This window comes from Peromyscus eremicus, chromosome 3 (assembly GCF_949786415.1).
Source record: "Peromyscus eremicus chromosome 3, PerEre_H2_v1, whole genome shotgun sequence".
NCBI classification, from domain to species: domain Eukaryota; kingdom Metazoa; phylum Chordata; class Mammalia; order Rodentia; family Cricetidae; genus Peromyscus; species Peromyscus eremicus.
This window is the reverse complement of record NC_081418.1, coordinates 127201648-127214860: the sequence shown is the minus strand read 5'-3', so window position 1 is coordinate 127214860 and position 13213 is coordinate 127201648. Positions and strand designations below refer to the sequence as shown.

Genomic DNA, 13213 nt, shown 5'->3' with positions numbered 1-13213 from the left:
CGCCCATTTCACAAGTGTGCCGACTGGGGCCAAGAGAGGTGAGGAATTCTCTTGAGACAGAGGGGAGGCACAGAGTGATGGCTCCATGGCCTGACGGAGATCCACTGCCCCCCCGGCCCCTGAGAAGGGAACTCATGGTATTTATGTGAGACCCCCCATCTCCACCTGGAGCAGCCATGTGGCCCCATGCTGGCCACCTCCCCTCTGAATCTCAGTCCCCCACCCCCCTCCGTAAACAAACTTCCTATCTCTGCCTGGTAAGGGTAAAGTTCTTCCTGGAACTGTCCAGTGAACCAGGCCCAAGCACCCAAGCCATGGGAAGCCTGCCTGCCTGTCATCAGCTGACCAACCTGTCCCTTGGGGTACGGTCACCACAGTGTTCTGGCATCAATGCAGCATTCCTGGAACAGGCCAGCCCTTCACCCGAGCCTCAGTTTACATCCCCATCCAGTGCAGCCATAACAGAGACTCTGATTGTCTAGGACCCATCAGGCACACACTGGGTGTTTAACCTGCAGATTGAGTAGTGCCTGTCTGCCTATCCACTGCCCGCCTGCCAACCCGGCCTAGGCAACCGACACTTGGTGGTGGTGGCCTGGGAATGTGGGTGGGGACCCCTGGGGCGGCCCTGCCCTTATAGCTGCCACTGGACAGAGGCCTCAGTGTAAGCAGACCGGGGCCTTTCACAAGCCCTGACCCATGACGGGGTGTCTGAGAATGCTGTCCATTATCCGATTCACAGAGCACAAAGAGGCCACGTGGGGGCTCATATAGGCCAGGCGCCTGCCATGAACCCATAAGGGCTCGGGGTCTCCACCCTGCCTGGCAAGTCCCCGGACCACAGAGGTCAAGGACATGCTCAGAGTCAGCAGAGGACTCTGACACACAGGAATGAGAACCATTTCCTCCAGCCCCCACAGGACCACAAAGGAGGAGCAGGCTTGGGGCAGGATCCCTAGGGGATGGGGTTCCCAGGTAGCAGGGCAGGGACCCTCCAGAGTCTAGGGGAAGGGGCCTGAAACATGACAAGCCCCTGTCGCACACTATCGGCAACTGTGGGGCATGCCTCCCGACAGCATCCCCACTGTCCCTTCTGGGCACCCTGGGAGTCACAGTAGCAATGGCCGGGAGAGCTACTGTGGAGTCCAGAGGATGAGGAAGTTGTGCTGTGTGACATCAGGGTGGCCATCTGCGCCCTTTGAGCCTCGGTATCCACGAATGGTAACTGACATCCAGGCCCTTGCTGGCATCAGGCAAATACGTATGCCGGGCTCTAGAGGCTCTCCTGAGGGACCCAGAGGAGTGGGGAGAGGAACCCCAGTTCCAGGGGCGGCAAGTGGGCAGACTCCAGGCTCACGACAGACCAGCTGCTCCAACCCACGGCTGTTTTCTTTGGGCACAGCAGTCCTGTGTCTTGGATTCCATGGTCCTCTTGAGATCTGAACTGAAGCTCACGCCCCTGGGGTCACCAAGAGGTTAGGGACAAAGCTGAGGCTGGGTGAAGAGCAGGGGGACACAGAGCAGGCTGGGCGGCTACTCGCACGTGGCCCCACCTCTCTGGTCCTCCGCGTCCCCGCTCAGGGCTCACTATGAGGAAGGACGGAGGGGCTCAGCCCACTCCTGACCATGTCTTCCTTCCACCCTGCTCCCAGCACCTTCGTCCTCCACTTGTGGTATGTCAGAAGCACTTCCTGCAGGGGACCTTCTCCAGTCCCCGGGCAGAGCCCCCCCTTCCCAGCACAGCCAAGGCCCCCAATGTTATTGTTTCCAATTGAAGAAGAAAAACATTTCCTCTTCTCCCTCTCCCTTCCCCTCCCCCCAGCTCTGCCCCGCGTCGCCAGCGGAGCCTTGCAGGAGGGGGCAGGGGACATGACCTAGGGGACATGTCCACCCTCGTCCTCAGCAGCAAGGGAAAGCTTTCCCCACCCTTCCCGAACTCCAGGCTTCTGCACAGCCGGGCAATGGCCTGTGCCGGTGCCTGGGGATCACGTTTAAGGCCCTCCACAGGTGCTGACCAGGGACAACTGCACACACCACGCTGGAAGCCAGCTCCACAGCCGGAAGCAGGCAGGAACTTACATGCAAAGAGACGTTCCGAGTAAATTCTAGAACGCTCCTGGTGCTGGCTAAGCTTGAGACCGTCTTTCTACTCGACAGGGACAGTGACAAATGCTAGATGCTAGCGAGTCATTAAAGACGCGTTAGCCCCAGACCGAGACTTCTCCTTGATCTAATCAGGAGCCAGGAGCAGGAGGGGAAGGGCCCTGTCGTCAGTTGCTGGCAGCCGAGTGGCTGTCTGGGGGTGTAACTACTTCTGGGTGCCATCTGTCTCCTAGTGGATCCCCAAATCTATCCTGGGGGGAAACCCCCAGAGTCTCAGCAAGGACTTCCCTCCTCCCTTCCTCCCACATCTCTTCTCAACCAGGAATGATCTTGGTCTTGAGAGAAAGCTGAGTTCCAGTCCTACTGCTGATGCTCAGTTTCCCCATCTGTGAAATGGGCTCAGTGACCCCTGCTTTGTCTTCTGGTGCAAGGATGGTATGAGATGGTGGTGGCAGACTGGGCATAGGATTTGCCCCCAGTAACCCACTGACTTGTGTGGGATTCAAGTGGGCTGGGACCCTGATTTATTGTGGCCCTCCTGCCTGGGCTCCCAGCTTTAGCAGGGTCAGTGGGGCCGTGACTCAACCTTGCCGTATCAGTGCTATTATAACGGTCCACACCAGGAAACAGGCTCAGAGAGGGCAAGTGCCCTGCTGGAGGCCACACTGTATTTCCTACTTCAGTTTATGTGAGGGTATGCAGACCCCAGAATCTAACCAGGCCCCACATGCTGAAGCTGGGGTGACTCCAGAGTTCCACCAGCTTGGCAGGAAGTTTGCCCACAGTACCCAAAACAATCCATCGGGCCAGCTAAGCCAAGATGTCATAAAGCATTATCCTCGAGGCTCAGTGGGGGGAGCTGCAGGATGCGGCAAGAAAGTAAGAGGAGAGGGACAGGAAGGAAGCAGGGAGGGGGAGGGGACAAGAGGAGGGACATGGAGAGTGAGACAGCGACCAGAGATAGAGACCGAGTGGAGAGGGGAGGGGAGAGAGAGGAAGAGAGACAAGGGGGGAGGAAGACAACAGATGGGCAGCAGGCTAGAGGAAGATAAAAAGCCGATGGATGGGCTGTGCTGGGGCTGTCCAGTGGAAGGGAGGGCCTGGCGCTCTGTATACCTTGCTTGGCTCTCCTAACACTGATACTGTGCCATGGGTCTCCCCCTACAGAGGTGGAGGCAGGTCCCCTGAGTACTTAAGTTGGGGCGGGGGCTGGGGGGCTAGGACAGAAGTCTCCAATTTCCTGCCAAGGAACACTCCTGACCATCAAAGCCAAGGCCGTGAATGGGGTGGAATATGGCGCGCAGGCCGGCAGGCCAGCACAGTAACAGGAAGGCTGGGGTGGGGACCAGGGAAATGGGGGTAGCTGTAAGCTGGGCCCTTTCTGCTGACCCCTCAGGCACAGGGAAACCCCCTCCCCACCCTTCCTTCCTATTGAGCGGGAGCAAGGCAGGAGAGGTCACCCTTGTAAGGGCCACCAGTCCTCAAGTGACAGCTGCAAGCTGACAGGAGATCCTGATTGAGAACCTGTAGCTGAGGGACTGTGGCTTCAAACAAGGCAACGGTGCCCCACCTTCCCCCTTAGCTGTGGATCTCTGGCTTCGCTTCTGGGGCCTCAGTTTCCATGTATGTAAAATGGGTTGAGTAAAGCATGTAAAATGGGCTGGCACTTGGCATGGTCCTATGTGGGCACCACCATGCTGGGGAGAGCATCACATGGGCTCTGTGACCTTAGGATACCACTACCTGCCTCTATCCCAGGGCCAACCCATTCTTTTGTAGGTCAAAGGAGACAGGTGCCCAGTGCCAGCTCATATGTGGGACGACTTAAGGTCTTCTCAGAAGCTGGGACTAAGGGCAGGGGCCTGGGGGTCGACAGGGTCTGACTCACACACAGGTCTGGTGTCCTGCTCAGCCCAGCCTGCCCCGTGGTATAGCAAGAGGGACATACTTCCTCTTGATGTAGTTTCCTACTTTTGCTGTGGGACTGCCAAGCTTGTCCCACGGTGCCTGCTGCCTGTGAACTCCCCATTTACAGGACAATTTTGGGGACAGATCATGGAGTCCCAGGGACCTGATGTCCCTTGGTCTGGCTGGCTTTTAGAGAGAGACTTGAGGAACATGTGAGGAGGGGCTCTGACCAGAAGCGGCAGGCGGTGGAGAAGAAATGGAGGGCTTCAGGGGACACGGGGAGGGAAAGAGTAGGGAGGGAGAGCTGCGGGAACAGAAAAACGCAGGCGAGGGAGAGGGAGTGACGCGGGAGAGGCACGGGGCGGAGTTGACGGGAGCGAAGTAGGGGAGTCGGAGAGACAGAGAGAGCGAAACTCTGCGCGGCGGTGGAAGACAAACCGGAGCCCAGAAACCGAAGGGAGAAAGGGCCGGGACGAGGAGAAAGAGGAAAGATAGCAAACAAACGTGAGCGAGACCTTCCTGGTGGCCAGGATCGAGCCAAGAGGCAGGGAACTTGCAACCGCTGGGAGCACCGGCCGGCGACCCCGATCGGGAGCCGGGGGGTGGGGCGGGGCGTGGCCCAGGGGCGTGGCCCGGGGCGAAAGGGTGTGGGCCAGGCGTCTGGGGCGGGGAACTGGGCTGGGGGCGTGGCCTCCGCGGAGCCGCCCCCGGGCTGTGAGGCGCGCCAGAGTCGGGCCGGGGCGCCGGGGCCGGGGGCGGCAGGCGCGGGCAGGAAGCGCCTCGCGGCCCGGGCCCGCCCCCCGCCTCTCGCCGCCTCCGAGCTCCCGGCTCCCGGCCGCGCCGCGCCCCATGCACTCGCCGCGCCGCGCAGCCCGCGCTCGCCTGGATGGCTCGTCGCGCCGCGGGCGGCGCACCCCCTAGCGCCCGGGCCGCCGCGGCCGTCCCCTTGCCTCCGCGCCAGCACTCGCGGGGCCCCGGTCTGCCGCCGCTGCCTCTGCTGCTGCTGCTCGGGGCGGCGCGGGCCGGCGCTTTGGAGATCCAGCGCCGTTTCCCTTCGCCCACGCCCACCAACAACTTCGCCCTGGACGGCGCGGCGGGCACCGTGTACCTCGCGGCTGTGAACCGCCTGTATCAGCTGTCGAGCGCCAACCTGAGCCTGGAGGCCGAGGCGACCGTGGGCCCCGTGCCGGACAGCCCGCTGTGTCACGCCCCGCAGCTCCCGCAGGCCTCGTGCGAGCACCCGCGGCGCCTCACCGATAACTACAACAAAATCCTGCAGCTGGACCCTGGCCAGGGTCTGGTGGTCGCGTGCGGCTCCATCTACCAGGGTTTGTGCCAGCTGCGGCGCCGGGGCAACATCTCGGCCCTGGCCGTGCGCTTCCCGCCTGCCGCGCCGCCCGCGGAACCGGTGACCGTGTTCCCCAGCATGCTCAACGTGGCCGCCAACCACCCCAATGCATCCACCGTGGGGCTGGTGCTGCCGCCGGCCACGGGCACGGGGGGCAGCCGTCTGCTTGTAGGCGCCACGTACACCGGCTACGGCAGCGCCTTCTTCCCGCGCAACCGTAGCCTGGAAGACCACCGCTTCGAGAACACGCCCGAGATCGCCATCCGCTCCCTGGACGCGCGTGGAAACTTGGCCAAGCTCTTCACCTTCGACCTCAACCCGTCGGACGACAACATCCTGAAGATCAAACAGGGTGCCAAAGAGCAGTACAAGCTGGGCTTCGTGAGCGCCTTCTTGCACCCGGCGGCGCCTCCGCGCGGCGCGCAGCCCTACGCGTACCTGGCGCTCAACAGCGAAGCGCGTGCGGGCGACAAGGACAGCCAGGCGCGCAGCCTGCTGGCGCGCATCTGCCTGCCCCGCGGCGCGGGCGGCGACGCCAAGAAGCTCACGGAGTCCTACATCCAGCTGGGTTTGCAGTGCGCGGGCGGCGCGGGCCGCGGTGACCTCTACAGCCGCCTGGTGTCGGTCTTCCCCGTGCGCGAGCAGCTCTTCGCCGTCTTCGAGCGGCCCCAGGGCGCCCCAGGTGCCCGCAATGCCCCGGCCGCGCTCTGTGTCTTCCGCTTCGCCGACGTACAGGCGGCCATCCGTGCTGCGCGCACCGCCTGCTTCGTGGAGCCGGCGCCCGACGTGGTGGCGGTACTGGACAGCGTGGTGCAGGGCACCGGGCCGGCCTGCGAGAACAAACGTAACATACAGGTACGCCGGGGCCTGGGGAGCCTGTGTGGGGATCCATTGTGTACACAGGGATGTAGATGTCCCGGAGGACTGGTTGCTGGCAGTGGTGCTGGCCCGGGAGTGTGCTGGGTCACAGGTGCACACACCTAAGGGGGAGGGGGAGGGGGAGGGGTCTGCGTTGTCAAGGTACCCAGGTGTTCCCGGAAGACAGAGCACCTATAGCTCAGGTCTGCAGCTGGGGGCCACAGGTGCGCGCTGACTTGAGAGGGAGTGACACCAAGAGTGTGCTTAGGGAGACTGTGGGTGCCCTTAGGACGAACCACAGCACCCTGGCAGGTGTGTGAATGGGCGTGGCAGCGGAGTCCTGAAGATAAGGAGAGGGTGGGATGGAAGGGCTAAGTATGTGACAGGCGCACCCACTGGAGGTTCCAAGAGCAGAGACATGCAGGGATATAGACTCCCCGTGGGAACGTGTGTCAGGAGACACTGGTATTTGGGAAGTGATTGCTTCCCTGGAGAGGTCACCTGGTTGGCAAACAGGTATGTACTCAAGGCCAGCTTTCACTCGACAGATAGCAGCTGTGCACCTATTAGGTGGCGTGGCAGACCTGGAGTGAGCACCAGCGTTGTCAACTTTTAACTTAGTGTGTCAAGTGTCCTGTCTTCAACAAATGTCTGTTCTCAGTTCCATTATACATACAGACGAAGATGCAGGTCTAAGGGTTTTAAGAGAGACACAGCCGAGAACAAGCAGAGGCGGGGCTTGAACTCAAGCTATCCCCCCCCCCCCCGCCCCGCCCCCCAGCCTGTGTCCATGGGGGCATCCAGGCAGCCCACCCGGGCAGATGCGGCCAGCAAAGATGGAAAGGAGTCTTTGGCAGGGAATCTTGGTTGGAACAGAGAACTACAGAGCTGAGGATGAGGTGGGGCCCGGGGGTGAGCAGCGGCAAGAGGGCCAGGTTAGGGGTCACCATGTGGGTCACTTGGGTGCAGCTAGTCCCCTGGAAAGATTTCACAGCAGAACTCACTTCCTGTTTGCTCCAGAAGATAGGCTTGTGGGTCCTCACTTGCCACCCCAAAACGACACTGCAAAAGGCTAAGCTGAGCCTTCTGTTCTCACTGAGGCTCCCTCTCTTGTCCCTTCCTCTGTGGTCCCCAGTGGTAGCAGGACTCTCTCCCGTGGGCGTCCCCAACACTGGGGCTTTGAGCAAGCCTAGATTCCTTCTCTTGGCGGACTCCGACAGCCGCCTACCACCCTGCCAGTCGGCCCCTCACAAGAGAGGTCATTGAGAGTGAGAGGCCAACGGACTGTCTGAAGCGTCTAGCCCTGCCACCAGCAGGGTCAGGCCCCCTGTGCAGTGCTGGGGTGAGGGTAGCCACCTTCTTCTCTACAGAGCAGCAGCCTTTCCATGGCTGCGCCCGGCTGGATCTGGAGGCTGGGACGGTAGGAAGGGGGAAGCTCTGTGGGCAGGGGAGGCAGCCCTCTGTGGGCCCCTAGCTGATGAAGGGTTCTGTGGGATTCCTCAGGCTGCCTCTCCCCTCCCCCTCCAGTAAGATCTGTCCTGATTCCCACGGTCCCTGGTGCCCCCTGGGCTGCCACAGTGACTCACCAGGCTGAAGGCAGCTGGATTGCCCTCCTCCCAAGGGGGCAGGGCCTTTACAAGGAAAATAGCCCTATGGCAGTGTGGTTTAGGCCTGCTCCTCACCTCAAGGCCACATAGCATATCCCTGCTGGGGCCCTTCTAGATTAGTCTGCTGCTTTCTCTCTACCCAGTGCCTGGCTGTGGACACAGGCTAGGGCCCCTGGAAGGGCCCCCAGCTAGTCCCCACCCCTACCCTGGGTCTGGACCTGTAGCAGGACACAGTGCATGCTGTCCTTGTGAAGCCATTGCCAGCTCCCCTGCTTAAAGTCTGTCTGTCACTGCCTGGCTGTCTGACCTTGACCCGGCAACAGACTCTTTCTAAGCCTTAGTTTTCTTCACCCTAAAGTTAAGATAATGCACACAGTCTTGGGACCATGCAAAGAGTTTTCCTACAGAGGCGTTAGGACCATGCACACAGTCTTCCTGCAGAGGCATTAGGACCATGCACACAGTCTTCCTGCAGAGGCATTAGGACCATGCACACAGTCTTCCTGCAGAGGCATTAGGACCATGCACACAGTCTTCCTGCAGAGGCATTAGGACCATGCACACAGTCTTCCTGCAGAGGCATTAGGACCATGCACACAGTCTTCCTGCAGAGGCATTAGGACCATGCACACAGTCTTCCTACCGAGGCATTAGGACCATGCACACAGTCTTCCTACCGAGGCATTAGGACCATGCACACAGTCTTCCTGCAGAGGCATTAGGACCATGCACACAGTCTTCCTGCAGAGGCATTAGGACCATGCACACAGTCTTTCTGCAGAGGCATTAGGACCATGCACACAGTCTTCCTGCAGAGGCATTAGAACCATGCACACAGTCTTCCTGCAGAGGCATTAGGACCATGCACACAGTCTTCCTGCAGAGGCATTAGGACCATGCACACAGTCTTCCTGCAGAGGCATTAGAACCATGCACACAGTCTTCCTGCAGAGGCATTAGGACCATGCACACAGTCTTCCTGCAGAGGCATTAGGACCATGCACACAGTCTTCCTGCAGAGGCATTAGGACCATGCACACAGTCTTCCTACCGAGGCATTAGGACCATGCACACAGTCTTCCTACAGAGGCATTAGGACCATGCACACAGTCTTCCTACAGAGGCATTAGGACCATGCACACAGTCTTCTCCCAGAGGCATTAGGACCATGCACACAGTCTTCTCCCAGAGGCATTAGGACCAAATGAGCAAGTTAACCACAAAGTCAAGTGCATGGTGCCTAGTGCACAGCAGTCATTGGTGGGTTGTGCTGTTCTCACCCCTGGGGATGCAGTTAGCGCTTAGCTGGGCTCTGGGCTATCCTGGAAAACAGTGTCCTCATCAGGCCTGCTCTGGAGCTGTAAGACCCCACCATCTTTACCTGCAGTCCCAGGTGGGTCCCCTGAACATTTACCACACCCCCAGTGTTATGAGACCTGCTTTCTGGGGACCCCCATGTTACTTCCCTGGTTTCTGGCCTCCTGGACAATACAGGGACCTAAGGATGGACTGGGTCTCATGTAGCCCAGGCCAGGTTTAGGCTTACTATGTGGCTCAGGTTTGGCTCACTGAGTGATGGGATTACAGGCATGTGCCACCCCACTCAGCTTATGTGGCCTTGAGTAGTAAACCTAGGGTCTCGGTGCATGCCAGGCAGGTACTGTACCAATTGAACTATATCCTGGTCCCAAATGGGATCATCTTAAGCACACCTAGGGTTGCTGTGGGGATTTGATGAGATACACACACTGTTTGCCCATCACCATACACGGGAGTGGGCAGTTGTGTGATCTAGAAAGCCCACGATGGCCAGCAGGGAGGGACCCAGAAGGAATAGCAGTCAAGATGCTCTGGGTGAGACGTTCCTGGACACCTGCCCTGTGCTGGGCCTGTACTCTGCGCTGCAGCCACAAGACAATGGCTAGGACTGTGCCTCGGGTGTGGCTGGCTGGGCCCCTCAGAGCCTGCCCTGCCCAGCCCCAGGTGGAAGGAAGAAGGCAGTTAGGTCGGTAGGCTTCCCTTCCCCACACCACAGTGAGTTTGGAGGGAAAGCATGTTGGGCAGTTGTGTGCTATTGGCGGTGAAACTGGGGCAGGAGAGGCAAGGTGGGGCTGGCTGGATGTGACTCCTTTCTCTGAACCTTTCGCCTCTACATGACCATGACGCGTGTGTACTTAAGTTGCAGGACAGCAAGCAGATGCCAGGTCTGCTTTTTTCCAGAGTGTCTTTTTATAGTAATGACAGGAAAAAAAAAAAAATCCCCAGGCAGCTTTAAAGCGGGCGTGCGGTGGGTGGCACACGGCTCAGGAAGGTATTTTCTACACCAATTTCAGGGCCGAGATGGCAGGTGGTGGCGGAGGGAGAGAGAGAACTCCCAAGACAGGCTTTAGGTTTGGGAGGGGAGTTGAAGTCAGTACCCTCGGTCAAGGAGGCAAGCAGAGACCACGGTGGGATTTAGGGGAGGGCCTGGCTAGGAAGACCTCCTCTGGAAAGACAGGTGGGCTTGGACCGCAGCCCTCCTACCCCGAGAGTGTCTGGCTACCCGGGGACAAAGCTGACAGAGTTTCAGTTCTGCAGCCCAGGGCCAGTCAGTCACCCTCTCTGTGCTCCGTGCTTTCTCATTCTAAAGGCAAGTCTGTGCCTCTTTTCAAAGACGTGGATCAAAAACTCTCGTATGCTGCACCCAGGAAACAGCAGGTGCGGGTGGGGGTGGGGGTGGGGGGAGGTGGGTGATACATCTGAGCACAGCATGCTGGTGTGTGGAGCAGACCTGCAGGTGCTCAGAGGAGGGTGTGCTGGGCCCTCGCAGTTGATGAGCTCACACCAGGCTCTGAGGGAGCCGGGATGAGGCAGAGAAGTGTAGTGAGTGTAAGCAGGCCCGTTCCCAGTGGAGCTCAGCGGGGCGGACAGACTGCAGGAGTCAGGCCAGTGCCTGCTGTGCATCCACTCAGGAGGCTGGGACAACTGAGGAAGCCGAGGGCCTCTCCTGTGTGTGTCTGTTCGTTTTTAGGGGGCATTGGGCAGACCAAGAACCTGATACCTGGTGCTAGCTAGGGAAGTGCTTGTCACTGCCTAGTTCTCACTGGCAACGGTCCTCAGACAATGGGGTTCACAGAGGGGGAAACTGGGTCCCGGAGAGGGCAAGGGACCTGCCCAGGGTCATACGGCTCCTCTGCAGTTCCAGATCACCAGTCTGGCTTTGGACTCCCTGTGACCAGCCTTTACTGAGGCATGACTGGTCAGCTGAGAGCTCTGAGTTCTCTCCTGGGTTCCCCATAGCTGGAATGAGGTCATTTGGGCAATTCCCCGGGAGATGCTGGGCACCACAGCTCCTGGAAGATAGATAGGTGGGGTGAAGCCACTGCGCATGTGCAGACGGGTTGCCTACTGAAGCCTCCTGAGCACAGAGGGACCTGAGAGCATCTGGCCACACTCATCTCTGATGTTGCATAACTGTATCCCAGCACTTGAGAGGCCGAAACAGGAGGATTGTGAGGTAGAGGCCAGCCTGAACTGCATAGTGAGACCGAAACCAGAACCAAAACAAAAAGTGAAGGAATGTCTCTTCTCTGGAAGGGGTGAGGGCCCCAGCCCCTGGGAGTATGTAAATGTGTTTTTCTGGACAGTAGGAACGCAGACCATACAGGTTCCTTTTGTTCTTGCCAGTGGGGTCCTGAGTCACTTGTGTTGGAGACAAACTGGAGAGGCTACCCAGGGGGGTGCCATGGCCCAGGACACAGCCACTGCAGAGGCCTTCTCTTCTTAGCGGGCTGGGAAGCCTTGTTCATGAAGTTTGGGGAGCTAGTGTGTGGCTCAATTTCTGGCGGTCGCTGTGGGGTCTGAGCTGGACCACACACTGACAGAGACCCTTGTTCAGCCACCCAAAATGCAAGTGTCCATTTGTAATTGGTGAGGTTTCTTGAGAGGGTGTTCTGTGCCAGGCGTTTGCAAAGTGCCTTGCGGCCCAACTCCACCTTCCCAAATCCAGTAAAATGGCTTTATCTACATCTGCATTGATACATGAGCTTGTGTAAGAAGCTGCAGGTCAACGTCCTGAGTCTTCCTTTGTCCCTCTCCACCTTATTTTTAAGACAGGGTCTCTCACTGATCCTGGAGCTTCTTTGGCGGGACTGGCTGGCTGTTGAGCTCCCAAGGATCCTTTTGCCTCAGACTCCCAGCGCTGGGATTACAGACAAAAGCAGCCCTACCTAGCTTTTCATGTAGGTGCTGGGGATCTGAACGCAGAGTCTTAGGCTTCTGCATCGAGCACTTTAAAAATGAGCCCATTTTAAAGGTGGGGAAATGGAGCCTAAGAACAGTCTAAGGTGGCAGTGAATGCTTCCAGGAGGCCTGTGGAATTGCCCTAGGTTAGAGTCAGAACGCTCCAGCCACCCCCAGGTGTGGGGTTCCTGCCCCTCCATTGACCTGTGTCTAACCACTAAGGGTTAGACACAGGCCAACCCTGTGCATGGCCCAAAGAGAGAAGGGAGACCCTGCCCCGGTATCCCCGAGTCCCAGAACACTCAGGACTGTGCTGCTCTGTGCTGAGCCCCATCTGAGTATAGGAGGACTTCCTGGAGGAAGTGGCTCTGGACAGCACTTGGGGGATGGCTGGGCAGGGAAGGAAGGCAGAGACAAGGTGGTGTTAGGCAGTAGAACTGAGGCTGAGAACACAGGGTCTTGTCTGTGGACCAAGGTGTTAGACACCATCCTGCTGGCCCTGGGTAGCCTGTGTGGCCTTAGAAGATGAGGACTCATGGCCCATTTGGCTCTGGAAAAGTCCTGGCTGCCACCAGGTGCTGGCGAAAATCCCCCGTGATGGCTGCACCAGGTGATTCCCGAAGGCCTTTCCAGCTCTGACGATGGTGTGAGCATTGCCATGGAAACCAGCTGTCCCTGAGTGGGGACAGCCCCAGGAGCATTTCTGAGTGCCAGAACAGGATCCTGGCTACTCCAGAACACAGCTTCCTCTTGTCAGACCCGTGTTGGGCCACCCAGGTGGACATCCGGTGGTCCAGCTGAAGTGGCTTCCTGGGGTGCTGACCCATGATGCCACCAAGCTCTCAGGCAGCCCGGCCCTTGCCCTCCCAATGTACTGTCTTCAGCCCGAAACACCATAAATCACATGCTATGGAAGAAGGAAGCCTGAGGCTCTGGTCCAAGGCCTGCACAGCCCCAGAGGGCCGATCACCACAGCACTTCAGGCCCAATCAGTAAATAACGGAGCTGCTGCACTCAGTAGCCTTGAGTGGAGGCCTGGGGCTGGAGCCGAGCTGGGCGCTGGCCAGCTGCCTGAATGGGCTATCTCAGCTTCTCTTTGCCCGTTGTGTTGTGATGCGGTGGGCCTCAGTTTCTCCAGCAGGCACCCAAGGGCTTCCTAGCTCCAAGT

The 13213-nt window shown here is 59.0% G+C and overlaps 1 protein-coding gene across 1 annotated transcript in view; it reads left to right on the top strand.

Annotated features, from left to right (window-relative positions):
- The first annotated feature begins 4897 nt into the window (after positions 1-4897).
- Positions 4898-13213, top strand: part of Plxnd1 (plexin D1) — a 41231-nt gene continuing 32915 nt past the window's right edge. Inside the window, exon 1 of the mRNA XM_059258431.1 lies at positions 4898-6214. Coding sequence (XP_059114414.1) covers positions 4898-6214 — 1317 coding nt within the window. The remainder of the gene's footprint in view (positions 6215-13213) is intronic.